Below are 21,505 nucleotides of genomic sequence, written 5' to 3' on the forward strand. Positions count from 1 at the left end.
GGGATTGGGCTGTAGTTGTTGACATCAGACGTATCGTCTTTTTTATGCAGTGGTTTAACAATGGCATACGTCAGTCTATCTGGGAAAATACACTGCTTCAGAGAGCTATTACATATGTGGCTAAGAATCCCACTTATTTCTTGGGAACAAGCTTTTATTATCCTGCTGGAAATGCCATCAACTGCATGTGAGCTTTTATTCTTGAGAGAGTTTATTATCTTCCTAATGTGTGTGTGTAAATTGCCTCCAAAAATGTTCAAATGTGTATGAAATCTTATGGTACTTAACTGCTAAGGTCTGCTAAGGTCATCAGTCCCTAAGCCTACACACTACCTAAGCTTAAGTATCCTAAGGACAAACACACACACCCATGCCCTAGGGAGGACTCGAACCTCCACCGGGACCAGCCGCACAGTCCACGACTGCAGCGCCCCAGACCGCTCGGCTAATCCCGCGTGGCAAATTGCCTCCCCTCTTTTGTTTTATAGTATGCAACGTTTGTAAACAACATCAGGTCTTGACAGACCGTGTTTATCCGTTGCCTGGCCCTTGTCCTCATGGGTCATTAAAGTACCAACATAAAGGAAAAAGACTTGCTACAGGCAGCCATTGCTTCACAGTGGCTGAAACTCGTGGAGGTTGAAAAACTGGCCAAGGATGGAAGGTCACTGAAACATAATTGTTTGGTGTTATATATCTGCTTCTAGTGCAGGATAATCAATTTTTTGTATTCTAGGATATATAAATTCAGTCTTTGTTGTTGTGGGAAACGAGTCACAAGTGGCTGGACAGAAATGACACGTTGGATGGCGCCAGTGTGTTTGGCATGAAAGCAGTCTCTCCCGATGTGCACGGGCATAGACGTCACCTGCTTTTTGTGTTGAGTCATCTGGCTGGCCTAGTGGCGCCACCCGTGCAGGCTCTGGCTTGTTTGTCACACGTCCACATCACAACTCGGTGTCCGGAATGCGTGGCGTTTGGGGCTACCGCCATCTCGGTTCCAGGGCAGAACTGGCTGTAGTCCCTGTGTGCTCTCTCGGCACGCAGGTCTCGCTGGCCGTTTCTTGGGTCAAGTAGTGTCAGGAAACGACCTCACACAACATCCTATCACTGGTACAATTTACTTATTCGTATTCTTATTTCCCATTTTTTCGTAGTTTGTATTATTTCGCAGTCTTTCTTGCATCCTTCTACAGCCCAGTTCTCGATAGAAGCTGCAGACACCGACGAAAGATCATAGTACCACTTAAATACATCTAAAGGTTCTTGTCGGTCCACTGTGACATTAGATACCGCCTGGTGGGGTTGCGGGCTCGTGATGCGGTAGCAAAAGTATGTAAGCAGAGCACACGCGGAAGTGGAAATACGCTAGCGACTATAGGAGTTGCAAATGGGAAAATCCATTGAGACAAGCGACTTTGACAAAGAGCAGATTAGGCTACTGGCCATTAAAATTGCTACACCATGAAGATGACGTGCTACAGACGCGAAATTTAACGACAGGAAGAAGATGCTGTGATATGCAAATGATTACCTTATCAGAGCGTTCACACAAGGCTGGCGCCGGTGGCGACACCTACAACCTGCTGACATGAGGGAAGTTTCCAAACGATTTCTCATACAAAAAACAGCAGTTGACCGGCGTTGCCTGGTGAAACGTTGTTGCGATGCCTCATGTAAGGAAGAGAAATGCGTACCATCACGTTTCCGACTTTGATAAACGTCGGATTTTAGCCTATCGCGATTACGGTTTATCGTATCGCGACATTGCTGCTCCCGTTGATCGAGATACAATGACTGTTAGCATAATATGAAATCGGTAGGTTCAGGAGGGTAATACGGAACGCCGTGCTCGATACCAACGGCCTCGTATCACTAGCAGTCGAGATGACAGGCGTCTTATCCGCATGGCTGTAACGGATCGTGCAGCCACGTCTCGATCCCTGAGTCAACAGATGGGGACGTTTGCAAGACAACAGCCATCTGCACGAGTAGTTCGACGACGTTTGCAGCAGCATTATCAGCTCGGAGACCAGGGCTGCGGTTACCCTTGACACTGCATCAAAGACAGGAGCGCCTGCGATCGTGTACTCAACGACGAATCTGGCTGCACGAATGGCAAAACGTCATTTTTTCGGATGAATCAAGGTTCTGTTTACAGCATCATTATGGTCGCATCCGTGTTTGGCGACATTGTGGTGAAAGCACATTGGAAGCTTGTATTCGTCGTCGCCATACTGGCGTATCATCCGGCGTGATTTTATGGGGTGCCATTGGTTACACGTCTCGATCGCCTCTTGTTCGTATTGACGGCGCTTTGAACAGTGGACGTTACATTTCTTATGTGTTACGACCCTCATTTGATCCCTGCGAAACCCTACATTTCAGCAGGATAATGCACGACCACATGTTGTAGGTCCTGTACGGGCCTTTCTGGATATAGAAAATGTTCGACTGCTGCCCTGGCCAGCATATTCTCCAGATGTCTCAGCAATTGAAAACGTCTGGGCAATGGTGGCCGAGCAACTGGCTCGTCACAATACGCCAGTCACTTCTGTGGTATCGGGTTGAAGCTGCATGGGCAGCTGTACACGCCATCCAAGCTCTGTTTGACTCAATGCCCAGGCGTATCAAGGCCGTTATTACGGCCAGAGGTGGTTGTTCTGGGTACTGATTTCTCAGGATCTATGCACCCAAATTGCGTGAAAATGTAATCACTTGTCAGTTCTAGTATAATATATTTTAATGGCGAGTAGTGTATTATTACACAGAGCCTGTGAACGAGTATCTCGGAAACAGTGAAGCTGGTCGAATGTTCACATTCTACTATTGTGAGCATCTACGGGAAGAGGTAGAAGGACGGTTAAAGTACCACTAGGCGCTAAATGGTTGGATGTCCACGACCGTCCCCAGAACGTGGGGTTCGGAGGCTTGTCTGCTCTGTAAAGTAAGGTAGATAGCGATCTGTTGCATCTGTGCCGAAAGAGCACAACGCAGGCGTATGCTGAAGTGCTTCGGAGCACACCATTCATCGTACATTGTTGGACATGGAGCTCTGCAGGAGACCACCCCTACGTGTTCAAATTTTGACCCAGCTACATCGTCAATTACGATAGCATTGGGTACAGAATCTTAGGAATTCGACCGTCGATCAATCGCAACGAGTCGGCTCTTCGGGTGAATCACAGTTTTCCTACACGAGGTCCCTGGTCGTCTCCATTAACGCCGTCTTCGAGGTGAACGGCGGCTCGAAACGTGCAGCGCGCTACGGGCGCAGGCCGTTGGGAGCAGTATTATGCTACGGGAGACGTTCTCCTGAACTTGCATGGGACCTGTGGTAGTAATCGAAGGTGCGCCGACAGCTGCGAACCACCTGCATCCCTTCGTGCTTGCTGTCTCCCGCGACGGTGACGTCATCTTTCAGTAGTATAATCGTCCGTGTCTCGGCGCCAGAATAGCGCTGCAGTGGTTTGAGGAGCAGTATAGTGAAGCCACGTTGATGCCTCGGTGGGCAAATTCGCCTGATGTAAATGCCACGGAAACCATCTGGATCGTATCAGGCGACATCACCGCGTACGAAAATCAGCGGCTGGTTATCTAGGCGAATTTCATGACCTGCGCGCAGACAGCTAATGCCACATACGTCCAAAAACCTACGAACAAACTGGCGGATCCCTGATACACAAAATCAGTGTTGTACTTCGGTCCAAAGACGGAAAAATAACCTGTTTTGAGTCATCAGTGTATATTCAGTTTCAGAAAGAAAGTGTACGATATTCGAATGGAACAGATGCTAAAGGAACTACAAGATGCGAAATAATAACATTGTTGCGAGTGTTGTATCTCTTCGGGTCTAAGAAAGAAAACTACACTGATGGCATAGAACTGTGGACAGCAGATGGCACAGGTATGGAGATTACGAGAGCTGTGTTGTGCTACAGAATATTTATGTTCCTTTTAAACTGTACTTGTTTTGACAACAAGAGCGCAAGACAAGAAAGAAGAGTAACTGACAAACTTACAGTATTTCAATAACGAAAATACGGCTTTGTGGTTTAAGGAATGACTAGCGAAAATCAGTGTGGCTACACGGAGCAATGACGTCCAAATGTTCCACCATAAAATGACTCCCCATTTAGAGCTAGTCCAGGTACTCATCGTAAACATGCACGCCAGGGTAAGCTCCCGCGCTCTCCTCAGGATTCCAGATGGGCACGACTCGTGACTTTGTTGACGGGTGACTGCTTCCGCACTCCAGTTCCACTGGCCGCCGGAATGTCAGCCCGTGCGTCCTCGCAGTACACCGAGAGCCGGCTGACTACTCGCGGTGCTCCGTGCCTTGTCTGCCCTCTGTCACTGCCGTCAACCTACTCTCTTCACCTCGTGAGACGTGGCCGTCCTTCACAGAGGGCACTAGCCAAGCAGGACGCCGCAAAGCACGTAACTATCCTGCCGAGAGCATCGCGAGAAGTCAAGGCTCATATACCAAACGTAGCGAGGTTTGACAGAGAGTTTGACAGAGCACTGAAAGACCTGAGTCGAAACAAGGCCCCGGGAGTAGACAACATTCCATTAGAACTAGTGACAGCCTTGGGAGAGCCAGTCCTGACAAAACTCTACCATCTGGTGAGCAAGATGTATGAGACAGGCGAAACACCCTCAGACTTCAAGAAGAATGTAATAATTCGAATCCTAAAGAAAGCAGGTGTTGGCAGATGTGAAAATTACCGAACTATCAGTTTAATAAGTCACAGCTGCAAAATACTAACGCGAATTCTTTACAGACGAATGGAAAAACTGATAGAAGCCGACCTCGGGGAAGATCAGTTTGGATTCCGTAGAAAAGTTGGAACACGTGAGGCAATACTGACCCTACGACTTATCTTGGAAAAAATATTAAGAAAGGCAAACCTACGTTTCTGGCATTTGTAGAATTAGAGAAAGCTTTTGACGATGTTGACGGGAATACTCTCTTTCAAATTCTGAAGGTGGCAGGGGTAAAATACAGGGAGCGAAAGGCTATTTACAATTTGTACAGAAAGCAGATGGCAGTTATAAGAGTCGATGGACATGAAAGGGAAGCAGTGGTTGGGAAGGGAGTGAGACAGGGTTGTGGCCTCTCCCCGATGCTATTCAATCTCTATATTGAGCAAGCAGGAAAGCAAACAAAAGAAAAATTCGGAGTAGGTATTAAAATCCATGGGGAAGAAATAAAAACTTTGAGGTTCGCCGATGACATTGTAATTCTGTCAGAGACAGCAAAGGACTTGGAAGAGCAGTTGAACGGAATGGACAGTGTCTTGAAAAGAGGGTATAGGATGAACATCAACAAAAGCAAAACGAGGATAATGGAATGTAGTCGTATTAAGTCGGGTGATGCTGAGGGAATTAGATTAGAAAATGAGACACTTAAAGTAGTAAAGGAGTTTTGCTATTTGGGGACCAAAATAAATGATGACGTTCGAAGTAGAGAGGATAGACTGGCAATGGCAAGGAAAGCATTTCTGAATAAGAAAAATTTGTTAACATCGAGTATTGATTTAAGTGTCAGTAAGTCTTTTCTGATAGTATTTGTATGGAGTGTAGCCATGTATGGAAGTGAAACATGGACGATAAATAGTTTGGACAAGAAGAGAATAGAAGCTTTCGAAATGTGGTGCTACAGCAGAATGTTGAAGATTAGATGGGTAGATCACATAACTAATGAGGAGGTAGTGAATAGAATTGGGGAGAAGAGGAGTTTGTGGTACAACTTGACTATAAGAAGGGATCGGTTGGTAGGACATGTTTTGAGGCATCAAGGGATCACTAATTTAGTACTGGAGAGCAGCGTGGAGGGTTAAAATCGTAGAGGGAGACCAAGAGATGAATACACTAAGCAGATTCAGAATGATGTAGGCTGCAGTAGGTACTGGGAGATGAAGAAGCTTGCACAGGATAGAGTAGCATGGAGAGCTGCATCAAACCAGTCTCAGGACTGAAGACCACACAACAACAACATCCCGGACATTCTAGTGTGGAACGGGGTACAGGTTTTTGAACCGTGAATTTACTTTCAAAATCTTTTCTTAAAGAATTTACTTTATTTACTAGCGATTCATCAAGAACTTTAACACATTTAATCACACTAGGTGAGTGTGGAAGTAGTAACCGATGAAATTACCTTTAACAAATGGGAATTTTATTCATAAAAGCCTTTTCAAAATCAGATTTAAAATTTATAAGCAGAAAAGGGCCCTCGAAATATCAAGTTACAATTTTATTTAGAGGCAGAAAGAGCAATATTGACAGCATGAGCCTTCGGGCTGAGAATCTTACCGCTCCCTTTCAACATGGCCGTAGTCACGACCGCTCACAACAACCTCTGAAAGACTACACTGGTGCAAATCTGCAACACACCAGATTACTTTAAACTAAAAATTTTAACAACTCACATAAACACATTAACTATGCACCCCGTAAGAGGGATGGAAATGGCACAAATAAATTAATTGCCAACGCAAGTGCAATTTGTTTTTAAAAGGACTCTGACGGTGGAAGGGTGGCAACTTTATAAAAATGACTATGTAAATAAAAGCCATGAAATCCAGACTTACATAAAATGTGTAAAATGCTCTACATTACAAATATGCCGCCTCACAAGATGATAGGCAAGATAAAATCATATTTCAGGAATTCGGCCTTTACACCTTAATTCTATAAATTCGTTAACAGCCAATCATGAGAGAGGCAGCTATTAACGAACGGCAGACCGACGGACAGACAGACAGACACTAACTGCCTAACAAATTCGGACGAGAGACAGACAAGCTGAGAACGAGAGACTGACCAAGAAAACAAGTAGAATTTAACAAGTAAATGAAACAACATATCACGGATCACTTAACTTCTAATAAACTGCGATATCTGGCGAAGACCTGGCGCAGCACCCCAAAACGCTCTCCCGAACCGTCCGCTGCCAGCCGCTTCAACGGACGCAGGAAGGCGCGCCGATCTCCCGTCTCACGGCGTCGCAGCTCGCCCTGGACAGACCGATGTCGTGGGTGACCCCCCGAGTCCTTTTGTATTCCTGTCCTCTGCCTTCCCCACTCCCTGTTGTGTCTGCCCAGCACCCCCCACCCCTCTTATGGGTCCTCATCCTTCATTGGCTCCTTTCCCCCCTCCCCCCTTCACTTCCTCACCTACCCCCTTTTTTATTTTCCCATCATCTGACCAGTTTTCCCCCACCTGCTCTCAACTGTGGTGTGTCACATTTCAGTGGAGTGAGCCAGTGATTGTTCAGTGTTGTTTCGTCTTTTCCCATGTTGCGAACTGAAACCATGCTGTCGTTGGGTGTGAATTTTATGTCTTTTGCGAACAGAAACCAGACAGTCGCCGTGTTTTTTAATTGTCTGTCTATTATTTTACCTGTCTGCTTCATATGTATTTTTTTTAGCATCATCATCCCTTTGTTCTCTGTTTTAAGTTCCACGATTTTTTTTTCGCCATGTTACCCTTTGTCTCCGATTTTGTCGCCTGTTTTTTATTATATATCATCTTCTCCTTTTTTTAAACAAAGTCTGTAGGCTGAAGAGCGGCATACTAAGCTGCTGCCTGCCCGCCCCCTTCGGGGGGAATCGAGATTCAATAAAGAAAAAAAAATCTATCATACGGGGGTTGGAACTTAAACAGTGGCAACTAATTATTCACAACTGATACAAAAGAGTTATATATTTTCACCTGTTACTGTCCATCAAACTAGTCAACAGCGTTGTGTACAACCTGTTGCCAGTGATGTGGAAGGCGTAGTATACCATTAGCAGAGCCTGTTCTGTTGATGGTGCGAATGGAGCCCGTCGAATCTCTGGAACAGTTCTGAAGCGAATGCTATGAAGTGGTTCCTTCATCTTCGAAATCAAATCAAAGTCACAAGGACTTACGTCTGGGGAGTATGGTGGATAGTACAGTACTTCCCAGTCCCATCGACCGAACAGAGCAGCCACAGCTTGCGCCGTATGCGCCCGCGCATTGCCGTACAAAATGATGGGTGGGTTGCGCAGAAAGCGTCGCCGCATCTTTCGCAAAGCTGGTCGCATGTGATGCTCCAAGAACGAACAGTAATACTGTGCATTGACGGTTTGCCGTGGAGGAACATAATGCATTAGGATAACACCATCACAGTCGTACACGTGAATCACCATAACTTTCACCATACTGGGGCTCTGACGCACTTTCGCGGCGATCCATAATGACGCCATTCGTTGGATTGGCGTTTCAGTTTTGGCTCGTGCGATGTGGCCCATGTCTCATCTAGTGTTAACATACGGTGTAAGAAAGCCTGTCCTTCGCTCTCATAGCGCTCCAAGTGCGTCTGAGCAGCGTCGAAACGCATCCATTTCTTCATTTCCGTCAATTCATGCTGAACCCATCGTGATGCAATTTTTCGCATGCCCAGGCCTTCCTTCAGCACCCGAAGCACAGTCGTATGCGCTAATCCGGCTTCATGGGCGAGGTCACGAATCGTACGGCGTCGATCACTGCTCACTAACGCGGCTACAGCATGCACTTCTTCTTCTGAGACGCTAGGACTATCTGTCCGATGCATGTCTGCCACAGTTTGCCGACCTTCGTTGAAGACTTTTACCCAACGTGCCACTGTTCTGAACGGCAATGCCGATTCCCCGCACGCCTCTTGAAGACCTTGATGACATTGTCGCGCTGTACGAACTGTGGCACATTCAATCTCGATCCAACTCCGTGCGCATGCCGGTGACGTGGGACGGGCGAGTCCATTTACTCGGAGGTAAGGTAGGTATGTCAACAACGTGTGCTATCAGCGACAATAGTAGATTCCATTGTATAGTTTCTCCACAGCAGTGTTGGCACTATTTAAGTTCCAGCCTACGTATTAAGCTGCAGGTGCAACGTTTGCACTGCCATCATTTCATTTCAGTGTACATTCACTGGTTCCATCGCCAAAGACTTATTCGTCAGTTTTCAACGCATTAAAATCATTTCACTTATATTACTGCTTGTGTAAGGTACCGCTTCTCAGTACAACTCAACACAACTGAATGATATCTTAGCGTTAGATACATGTTGATGCCTATAATTATGAGAGCAACAACTGTATAACGTTCTACACTAGTGTAGAGAGGAAAACTTGAGCCATACTTTATAAATGAAAAAAAAATTGTTCCCAGAGTATCATCAACTTTTTATGTAGTGTTCTTGGTACTTTTTCTGATGAAATCCTAAGATACACCCATCTCGTGTTAGTGTTCCTACATACATTAAACGAAATATAGCAGAGCCACCTGGAATATGTACACTCATGTTCAGAGAAAACAGAACATCTTGAGCGACTACAAGTAGGACGTTCATATTCACAGGATATGTACGTTACTATGTTCTGCAGACACGATTAGCATTTGAACCATGTCGGCCAGCAGGTTCAAGGCCAACATCGATATCGCGTCGCAACACCACCTACCGGTAAAGTATGCCTGCCGCTCTCGTTGTCGCTATAAAATGAACGTAAAGGATCAGTGTAACATGATCAGACGTGCAGGACGCCTCGCAGACGTATGAGCGATCCGTACCGTCAAATCAGTGAGTTTGAAAGAGGGCGCATTATTGGTGTGAGAGAATGTGATGCATCAATGCAGGAAATTTCTATTCGTGTGGCAATGCAGAACAGACCTGCATCCTTCTCGGCTCCGCATCAACAGTGGAAAAGTGTAACAAATCGTACACTACCAGAGGTGACAGACCGTCGCCGTTTATTACAGCATGAGTTACGTGCGCGTCGTCCACTTTTCTGCCTGTCTCTGACGAATGTGCAGAAAGGTTCTAGACGTGAATAATGCATGGACCGACGTCGCTGGCGACAAGAATGGCATCCGATAGTGTTTTCGGACGAATCTAGTTTCTGTTTGTCTGAAAGTAATGGCCGCATTTCGGTTCGCTCCAGAGAGGGGAGGCGGCATCACAGTGACTGCATTGGCACGAGACATACACGGCCGACTCGAGGCCTTATGGTGTGGGGGTGCTGTTGGGTACAGCCATAAATCACAGTTTGTGTGTGTCCAGCACACTGTGACTGTAATGCCACTTCCTCGGACGAGAAATAAAAAATCAAAAATTAGCTCCCAATACCCCAAAGATTTCCCCCCAAGTCCCAAATTCCCAGAAAAATGGATAAGCGAACGAGGTTCCATTTATCACTATTATTAGGACAATAACAAGTAATTAAATCAGCAATCAAAGACTTGACAATTTAGCAATCTACGAAAGAAAGATTAAATTTCAGTAAAATTAAAATCAAAAACATAATAAATCGCAGAATTAGCATAAATTAACATTCGCAAAGTAGAACCAACGATCCCAAAGAATGCTCCGTGTGAGTGATCTTTGGGAATCGTGAGTAATGACTAAGTATAATTCAATGCATTGTCACTACGTTACGATTGTTAGCCGAAGCAGGTCATATATCTGAATGCTCGTACATGTAGGCGCGCTTAGAATGTTTTTGAAATTGAATAATTGCGATCTATTATGACGCAGTAATACGATCTTCTGACTTCAAATATCACGGCATTACAATTCGAACGGAGGACTTTTATCCACTAGAATAAAGTGAACTTTTAACTAGATAATTGAACTAAACATTACTTAGACAGTGATTTAGGCAACGAACACTGATAGACAATTTTCATTCATAATAGCCAGTGGTTTATGGAACTTCAGTGATAGGTCCGAAGCATATAATTTAAATCCCCCCAACACCTGGGGAAGTTTTCTTCTCAAGGCTCGGTTAGGAAGTGACTGATATTGTGCAATAAAACATCCTCTCGTGCCAAGTCGTGCATTTGTGATTTAAAATTCTATCAAATTCTTGACAAGAGACTCCCGAGTAATAATTACGCGCAGCGATAATATTTGACTGTAGCGCTCGACACTTGTGTAGAATCTTTGACTCAAATAACAAGCCCACTGTTACGATTTCTTAGATACTTGAAATTACGACCAGCTTGTAGGGAATTTGTTGTGGATGTGACTGTATTGGTTTTATCATTAATATTTCATCATTAATCAGTTAAACATCGATTACGAACGATTAATTACGATTATTGGTGAAGTAAATATCTCACGCACGTCGACATTTCGTTTGTGTAACGTCGTCATTGTAACTTGATAACGATCTCCGACTGTACCGACTGTCGCCGAGTTTTAGCCGAGTCCAAGTACAAATCAAACCAAATCATAAAGAAGAAGAGCCGTTATATGACCTTCGTGAATGACATTCTGCGACCCGTAGCTGTACTCTTTGTGCACACTGCCCCAGGCACCATTTTCCACCGAGATAACGCACGACCACATTTTGCTGCATGAACGTGTGCCTTCTTGGTGCCGCAGGATGTCAGCCTTTTGCTCTGACCCGCCAGATCAGCAGTCTTGTCGCCAATCGAAAACGTGTGGGATGTGGTGAAGCGACGGGCGCAGCGCCATCACCCAGTGTCGACCACCATAGATGAACTTTGGAACCAGGTGAATGAAGCGTGGATGGCTATACCACAGGACGCCATTCGCGCCTTATATGCCTCGATGCCATCACGCATGGAACAAGTTATCAGGGCCCATGGCGGACCCTGTGGCTACCAGGCAGCAGGACATGTGCTGAACTGAGGCGACTGAAATGCTAATCATTTCTGCAGTACATACTAGTGTACATGTCCTATGAATATCACATGTCTAATCAATGCGGGAAATTTCTGTTCGCGTAGCACTGCAGGACTGACCTGCATGCTTCTCGGCTCCGCATCGACAGTGGAAAAGTGTAACAAATCGTACATTACCAGAGGTGACAGGCGTTCGCGTCTTACAGTTTTTAAAGCAATAGACATTTCTATTACTACCAAGGATTTCGCCGGCCGAAGTGGCCGTGCGGTTAAAGGCGCTGCAGTCTGGAACCGCAAGACCGCTACGGTCGCAGGTTCGAATCCTGCCTCGGGCATGGATGTTTGTGATGTCCTTAGGTTAGTTAGGTTTAACTAGTTCTAAGTTCTAGGGGACTAATGACCTCAGCAGTTGAGTCCCATAGTGCTCAGAGCCATTTGAACCATTTTTTGAACCAAGGATTTCGTAGGCGCCCAAGTCATCTTGCATGGTCCATCGGTGTTTTTCGATGGAGTTTTGAACTTCACTCTGGCTAACAAGGATACGAATGAACACGGTAACGGCTGGGTCACCCTCTCTTTTCTGCGCACGAGGGTACAAGCATACTGGTCATTACAATGTAATATTTTGGATTGAATCATTGTTACTAATGAAGTTGATATCCATGTGGTATCTGCGAAAATTTTTACAGAAAGTGCTAATCAACGTTACAATCTAAGAATTTTCATTTTTATACGATACATACACTACTGGCCATTAAAATTGCTACACCACGAAGATGACGTGCTACAGACGCAAAATTTAACCGATAGGAAGAAGATGCTGTGATATGCAAATGATTAGCTTTTCAGAGAATTCACACAAGGCTGGCGCCGGTAGCGACACCTACAACGTGCTGACATCAGGTAAGTTTCCAACCGGTTTCTCATACACAAATAGCAGTTGACCGCCATTGCCTGGTGACACGTTGTTGTGATGCCTCGTGTAAGGAGGAGAAATGCGAACCATCACGTTTCCGACTTTGATTAAGGTCGGATTGTAGCCTATCGCCATTGCTGTTTATCGTATCGCGACATTGCTGCTCGCTTTGGTCGAGATCCAATGACTGTTAGTAGAATATGGAATCGATGGGTTCAGGAGGGTGATACGGAACGCCGTGCTGGGTCCCAACGGCCTCGTATCACTAGCAGTCGAGCTGACAGGCATCTTATCCGCATGGCTATAACGGATCGTGCAGCCACGTCTCGATCCCTGAGTTAACAGATGGGGACTTTTACAAGACAACAACCAACTGCACGAATAGTTCGACGACGTTTGCAGCAGCATGGACTATCAGCTCGGAGACCATGGCTACGGTTACCCTTGACGCTGCATCGCAGACAGGAGCGCCTGCGATGGTGTACTCAACGACGAACGGATGAATCCAAGTTCTGTTTACAGCATCACGATGGTCGCATCCGTGTTTGGTGACATCGCCGTGAACGCACATTGGAAGCGTGTATTCGTCATCGCCATACTGGCGTATCACCCGGCGTCATGGTATGGGGTGCCATTGGTGACGCGTCTCGGTCGCCTCTTGTTCGCATTAACGGCACTTTGAACAGTGGACGTCACATTTAAGATGTGTTATGACCCGTGGCTCTACCCATCATTCGATCCCTGCGAAACCATACATTTCAGCAGGATAATGCACGACCGCATGTTGCAGGTCCTGTACGGGCCTTTCTGGATACAGAAAATGTTCGACTGCTGCCCTGGCCAGCACATTCTCCACATCTCTCACCAATTAAAAACGTTTGGTCAATGGTGGCCGAGCAACTGGCTCGTCACAATACGCCAGTCACTACTCTTGATGAACTGTGGTATCGTGTTGAAGCTGCAAGGTGCAGATGTACTTGTACACGCTGTCCAAGCTCTCTGTCCAAGCTCTGTTTGACTCAATGCCCAGGCGTGTCAAGGGCCGTTATTACGGCCAGAGGTGGCTGTTCTGGGTACCGATTTCTCAGGATCTATGCACCCAAACTGCGTGAAAATGTAATCACATGTCAGTTCTAGTATAATATATTTGTCCAATCAATGCCCGTTTATCATCTGCATTTCTTCTTGGTGTAGCAATTTTAATGGCCAGTAGTGTATGATACTGCAGTGCCCATGTTACTCTGATTACGACGCAAAGGAACAGGCACTGTGGCGACTACAGTCCTTATGAAACGCTTTACATGTATTCGCAGTGGCGAATATGGACAACCATCAGCTTTAGAATGTAATCATCGAACAGGAACTCAAACCCGGATTTCCCGTTGTATCGGGAGCGGTCGCCTCACCATTTGGCACGACTCAGGGCCAGCCCCAAACCCACATATGTCGTCAACCTCGCGTCTACGACCTGTACTCGTACATCCGTTATTTATATTCCGGCTTGCCCGGTATGGGCGGATAAATATGATACTGCAGTGCGCGTGTTACTCTGATTACGAGCAAAGTTCCTTTGGAAATGTTTGCAGGACTGGAGGAATGTCGGCGTTCTGGCTTTGATCTCTGTCAGTGTGTTTTAAAGCTATGTGGCACCATTACTAGTATTCTGTGTCAGACTGTGGGTCAGTGTCGACAGTAATTCACATCAGAGGCAGGCTGAAGTGCATGGTCTCACCTTTTAAAGCACTGTGCAACCTTTCGTCGTTGGCCACTGTAGAGACATCCTGAGTTTACATTTTTTGCTTCGTTAGTGAATAGAAAAGATGAAGAATCGAGGAACGAACAGCTGTGAGAACACTACGATCCATTTTGAGTATATGTAGTGTACGATTTTCACTTGAAACAGCGGCATCAGCACTTTCATTTGGGCATTATATTTTATACCAGTAAAAAGTGGCCATTTGATTGGTTGACAGAGGGTGGGTTTCTCATGTGCAACACTTCACTCGGCAGAGTAACAAAATAAATTTGCTGTTAACTCCATTCACTTATAAAGAATTTGTTACATTTTACATCTGAGGAAAAGCAACACTCAGCTGTTACGGTCGTTGCACAGGGGGCTTCACATACTGATGACATGACGTCCATCTTTTCTTAGTATCTACAGCGGCGTGAGAGATCTCCGAGGTGTTCAGGAAGCTCAGATTCACTTCGAGCAAATTTTCATATCGTAAATTAGACAAATGCATGAAATGTGCATTTACTCTTATGACCTACATGGTTTGCTGTTACCTTGAGAGGCATTGCCATCACAAGAATTAAGACTAGTAAGTCTGTGTGTGTGTCCTTTTATTGTGCAGACGCTTTTATCTGTGCAAAGTGCATGTGTGCATGCGCCAACATGTGTGTTTGCGGAGGGATAGTAGAGGCGAGTTAGTATTGTTGCTAAATGTGAATCATTTTGGCCAAATGGTTTCTTGTATCCCTGATGATGGTGTGTCAAGATATTTGCGAATAAAGGAGCTGATTTTTTTTTCTACCACGACAGAAAAGTTTTTGTAAAAAACTGGAGATGTGATTAGCTTCGTCACATTTCCAAGTGTCAGAAGGGATTACTACAGACAGTATTGGCTGCGTGCTCCTTCACTGGAGGCCAACGACTGCTTAACAGTGACATCCAGAGAGCAAAGGAACATAGTGGCAGCAATCAGCATGACAAAAGTGGGACAACTCAATTAAATGGAATGTAGGACTTTTCAGCGCAGAGTGGATGAAGATTTTGTGAGGCAGATACATTTGTACCTTAATATACAGAGGCAGTGCTCTGCATCACTGAAGGGAGAGAATTGTAGATTCATCGTTTGTCACTGCAGATGTGTTGGTTGATTCGGGGGAGGGGACTAAACATCGAGGTCATCAATCTCTACGGATTAGGGAAGGATGGGGTAGGAAGTCGGCCATGCTCTTTCGAAGGAACCGTCCGTGCATTTGCCTTAAGCTACCTAGGGAAATCACGGAAGGCTTAAATCAGAATGGCCGGGTCAGTGTTTGAACCGCCGTCCTCCCAAATGCGACTGAAGCGTGCTAACCTCTGCGACACCTAGCTCGGTTTGCACATGTGTGCTTTTACACTACTGGCCATTAAAATTGCTACACCAAAAAGAAATGCAGATGATAAACGGGTATTCATCGAAAAAATATATTATACTAGTACTGACATGTGATTACATTTTCACGCAATTTGCGTGCATAAACCCTGAGAAATCAGTACCCAGAACAACCACCTCTGGCCATATTAACGGCCTTGATACGAGTGGGCATTGAGTCAAACAGAGCTTGTATGGTGTGTACAGGTACAGCTGCCCACGCAGCTTCAACACGATACCACAGTTCATCAAGAATAGTGACTGGTGTATTGTGACAAGCCAGTTGCTCAGCCAACATTGACCAGACGTTTTCAATTGGTGAGAGATCTGGAGAATGTGCTGGCCAGGGCAGCAGTCGAACATTTTCTGTATCCAGAAAGGCCTTACAGGACCTGCAACATGCAGTCGTGCATTATCCTGCTGAAATGTATGGTTTCGCAGGGATCGAATGAAGGGTAGAGCCACGGGTCGTAACACATCTTAAATGTAACGTCCACTGTTCAAAATGCCGTTAATGCGAACAAGAGGTGACCGAGACGTGTAAACAATGGCACCCCATATCATCACGCCGGGTGATACGCCAGTATGGCGATGACGAATACACGCTTCCAATGTGCGTTCACGGCGATGTCACCAAACACGGATGCGACCATCACGATGTTGTAAAAAGAACCTGGATTCATCCGAAAAAATGACGTTTTGCCATTCGTACACCCAGGTTCGTCCTCGAGTACACCATCGCAGGCGCTCCTGTCTGCGATGCAGCGTCAAGGGTAACCGCAGCCACGGTCTCCGAGCTGATAGTCCATGCTGCTGCAAACGTCGTCGAACTGTTCGTGCAGATGGTTATTGTCTTGCAAACGTCCCCATCCGTTGACTCGGGGATCGAGACGTGGCTGCACGATCCGTTACCGCCGTGCGGATAAGATGCCTGTCATCTCGACTGCTAGTGATACGAGGCCGTTGGGATCCAGCACGGCATTCCGTATTACCCACTTGAATCCACCGATTCCATATTCTGCTAACAGGCATTGGATCTGGACCAACGCGAGCAGCAATGTCGCGATACGATAAACCGCAATCGCGATATGCTACAATCCGACTTTTATCAAAGTCGGAAACGTGATGGTACGCATTTCTCCTCCTTACACGAGGCATCACAACAATGTTTCACCAGGCAACGCCGGTCAACTGTTGTTTGTGTATGAGAAATCGGTTTGAAACTTCCCTCATGCCAGCACGTTGTAGGTGTCGCCACCGGCGCCAACCTTGTGTAAATGCTCTGAAAACCTAATAATTTGTATAACACAGCAGCTTCTTCCTGTCGGTTAAATTTCGCGTCTGTAGCACGTCATCTTCGTGGTGTAGCACTTTTAATGGCCAATAGTGTATATCTGTCCGTGGTTCTGCTTCCGTGATCAGATGTGTGTATGGTAACGTGTGAGAATGTCTTTGTTTTGTGCAGGAGACTTTCGGGAAGAGAGAAGGGCAGGAGGCTGCTGGAAGCTGCTCAGCAGTCACGAATGTCAGAAATGCGAGCCCTGCTGGCTGCAGGTGCGGACGTGGGGGCGACGGACAGCGACGGTTGGACCGCCCTGCACTGGGTGGCAAGAAATGGACAGGTGGAGATGGCCAAGTGTCTACTGGCTGCAGGGGCAGACGTCGAGGCCAAGGGTCAGTGGGAATGGACCGCCCTGTTCTGGGCAGCACGACAGGGGCAGGTGGAGGTGGCGAAGACTTTGCTTTCCGCAGGGGCTGACCTGGGGGCGAGGGACATGTGGCAGAACACGCCCCTGTTCCTGGCTGCAATGACTGGACACACGGCTGCCGTGCGCTTTCTGGTGGCGTCCTGTGCCGACCCCAACGCCACGGAGGAGAATGTGACGACTCCGCTGCACTGGGCAGCGTACAATGGGCACGCAGATGCAGCAGCTGCACTGTTGGAGGCAGGCGCCGACAAGGGGGCCAGGAATAGATTTGGCCGCACCCCTCGGGATGAGGCCAGGAAATGGAACGACCGGCAGCTGATAAACATGCTTAGCTGAAGCCAGCACACCAGAAAAATGACTGTTGTGTATAAACAGCTGCGTTTTTTGAAATAAATTATACAAAAATATTAACCTGTTCTCAATATTTGCACCCACATTTACATAGTACATGTAAGTAGTGTAAAAAGATGGCAACAAAAGGGACGTAAGAGATTTCTATTTCTTGGTTCTAAAAGGGCCAATGTCAAGAACCTTAGTTTCATAAGTTTATGAATATTTTCTGTCATTTTCTGACAACTATTAACAGTATGAAACTTTCTGGCAGATTAAAACTGTCTGCCCAACCGAGACTCGAACTCGGTACCTTTGCCTTTCGCGGGCAAGTGCTCCACCATCTGAGCTACCGACCGGGCGTGAGTCGTGCTTTGGTAGCTCAGATGGTAGAGCAGTTGCCCGCGAAAGGCAAAGGTCCCGAGTTCGAGTCTCCGTCGGGCACACAGTTTAATCTGCCAGGAAGTTTCATATCAGCGCACACTCCGCTGCAGAGTGAAAATCTCATTCTATTAACAATATATTTGGGGCTGGTTCAAAAATGGTTCAAATGGCTGAGGTCATCAGTCGGCTAGAACTTAGAACTAATGAAACCTAACTAACCTAAGGACATCACACACATCCATGCCCGAGGCAGGATTCGAACCTGCGACCGTAGCGGTCGCTTGGCTCCAGACTGCAGCGCCTAGAGCCGCACGGCCACTACGGCCGGCTATTTCTTACCATCATTATAGTAAATCATCTTAAGTGAAGCTTATTTTTAAATAATAAATTTCTAGAATATTCAACTTCAGAATTAAACGACTTACGAGGATATTGGCCTGCTTTAAGATCATGAACTCTCTTAAATTATTTGACATTGCCCATTTGGACATCAGGGTCAGGCACACTGAATAACCAGAAACAGGTAATTTTAAGATTAATTAAATCACTTTATTCATTCCTCTGCAATTTAATAACTGATAGCAACTGTTACATGTTCCAAAAGTCACATTTTATCTCCGTAGATCATGAAAACACTGTTCGGTCTCGTAAGCAGCGGGGAAACTTTATTCAAAATTCTTAATATCATTCAAATAATTTGGATACACTATGGTTGACACTATCGAAAGGGAGACAGAAAAAATATATCACTCGTTTCCGTCGTCACCATCCTCATCCTCCCTTCGTAAGATATCTGTTTATCTCTTTCATCTGACTGTCTATTGGCTCTCATTTGATTGATGAACTGCATGTAGAATGGACGACTGCTTACATTGATGTACGGAAAGAGATTCCTTAAGTCCTATAATTTCTTTTCTGAAATGGGTATGATGTCTTCAGAAATAGGTGCAAGTTTTGGGATAGACAAGCATCGAGTTTTCTTTCTGTTCAGATTTATAATCCTGAATGGTTCTTCTGAGGGGTAACTGTGTTTAGAGGAGACAATTCCTGGCATACCTGAGTGATAGTTCATCTATTTTATCTTGTTTCAAACAATGGGATTCCTTCTGTGTTAATTTTCTTGCAGATAATGACTTCTCATCAGGTCTTTAAATTTGTAGAGGTCCTTTTGTTCCAGGTCTATTGCAGTTATGGGTGGCTTTCGGGGAACCATGCGTATTAATTTGGCCCAGTCTCTTGGCAGTTCTACTTCAACAGTTGTTGTTTTCTTTGTCTTCTCAATGGCTGCGTGAACTGAGTCAACTTCCAAATCAGTATGTCCAAATTCAAGAAACGTGTGGTTGATTTCCAAACGTCTTCCCTGAATCATTAACTCTTCCACTACTCTCAGAAACATGATGGCAATAAAAATATTACTGTTTTGTGTGGTCCACGAATCGCTGTACAGGTGTACCTTTCGTTGGCCAGTTTCATCAAATAATCATATAGACAAGAAGCTATTTCTTGGTCACTTCTTCCTGCCACTGTTTCATTCCAAATGTAACATACTGGAGAACATTCTTTATGTCTCTTTACTTAGATGGGCAAGCTGAAGGTCCAAAGTTGTCTTTTGTAAAATGCCACTCCACAACGTAGAAAAGGAGTGGGTAGACATTTCTGCAAATCAAAGGCCAGGGTTACTATATTGGAATTCTGCTCAGCTTTCTCTTTATTACTGTCTTTCTGATCGTAAGCAGCCTAGGATAAATCCAAATGTTGCTGTTCCATTTCAACCTTACAACTTTCAGCATCATCGGTACAATTCTTGAGCATCATAACGTGTTTGTCACATTTTGCACAAGTGTCAGTCTTCGGTTTGTGGAAGCTAAGATTGAAACAGGTCAATAAAACTCTTCGGTAACACGCTTCACTTCTTGGCTTCATACCTTTGGTTTTGAAAAATTCTTGACAGAGCCGGTACATTGCTGAAATATTCAAGTCTGGAGATAAATATTTTTTAGAAGAATGAGATCGAGAATAATGGCTTTCGTAGGAAGGAAACATGTTAATGTGTTCCTTTATGAAATCAATTTCGTCAGATGGAACTTTCGGATGATTAGAATGTTTACCACGTCCATCTTCAGAACATACTCCTCCTTCAGAGCCGCGTCTTTTCTCCTCGATTATTCTTACCTTCTGTTGTGTTAAAGAAAATGTACAAAGAACATATCCTGACATACTTCTATCTTAGTCTGCAAAGAAGGACTGTAAAGAAAGTACTTCCTGGAATATTTTCGCCTGCTTGCAGTTCCTTCAGGTTTGTTCCTTAAACGCTCCACATGTTTCTTTTCCTCAGACACATATTAGCTATGAAATGATTTTGAGCTTCTGGGGACAATTCGTAATATTCTATGAACATTTTCTCTCTCTCATCGTCATTTACTTTTCTTCCACAATTTTTCCTGGACTTGCACGATGGTTTCAGAACTTTAGCAGGTATAACTTTTCATTTCGACGTCACATATTCATTTCCTGCTGTTTAAAATTCTTTACTTCAATTTTTCTCCCATAATTTTTCGTTTCGCTTTCTTTTTCTGGCTGATCCTCTGGATCACATTTCTTCCTCCCCCTTCCACTGAATTTTGTTATTTCATTGCCAGGCTGCGGCTGAATTAGATAAATTTCTTCGTCCTTGAAGATTTTTTAACTGTCTTTTGTACGGCTATATTCCCTCAATCATTGCTTTCATCACTACTTTCGCCACCACTTGGAACATATTCATCAGAATCTTCAAAAACATCTTCATCAGAACTTGAAATCACGTCTGCCAATAATGATGACCATAAATTTCCTTCTGTACTGGTACTGGGATGACCTTAAAGAAAATAAAAATGAAATAAATTTAAAAGGCGGTTGATAATATTTTAGATTGGCATTAAATAGAGATACCAGTCAATTTATGGTCTTGTTTTGGAAAAATTAGGGATAAATGCTCCTGATACTAGTTTATTTTAGTAAACTTACCTTCAAGGCAAAGAATGACATCAGCGGTGATATTTCAGATGTAGTTTGTTCCTCAAGTTCTTCCTTATCGCCTCTGTGAAACATGTTTGTGTTCACCATGACTGTCTAGACTCCTCACTAACAATGTGCCGAATGGTAAGGGGAATTGTTGAAGGAACAACTCTTATTATTGTGTATTCCCGCCAGATTTAAGTCCAATGCCACAGCACTGTTTCAGTTGTTGAAACCATCTGTCAGCAAAAAAGGCCAAGGGCAAGATGGGCCCTTTTATGCCGATTGGAAACTTAATAAAACACTTTGGGGCTTACAACTTAAAACCCCTAGTATCTCTCATCCTATGGGGCTTAGACATTGGCCGTT

The 21,505-nt window shown here is 45.0% G+C and overlaps 1 protein-coding gene across 1 annotated transcript in view; it reads left to right on the plus strand.

The window, feature by feature from the left end:
- LOC126209931 (poly [ADP-ribose] polymerase tankyrase-1-like) overlaps nt 1–17,835 on the plus strand; it is an 84,909-nt gene extending 67,074 nt beyond the window's left edge. The window contains exon 6 of the mRNA XM_049939049.1: nt 17,185–17,835. Coding sequence (XP_049795006.1) covers nt 17,185–17,764 — 580 coding nt within the window. The 3' untranslated portion in view covers nt 17,765–17,835. The remainder of the gene's footprint in view (nt 1–17,184) is intronic.
- Nucleotides 17,836–21,505: the final 3,670 nt, after the last annotated feature.

This window comes from Schistocerca nitens, chromosome 10, assembly GCF_023898315.1.
Source record: "Schistocerca nitens isolate TAMUIC-IGC-003100 chromosome 10, iqSchNite1.1, whole genome shotgun sequence".
NCBI lineage: Eukaryota > Metazoa > Arthropoda > Insecta > Orthoptera > Acrididae > Schistocerca > Schistocerca nitens.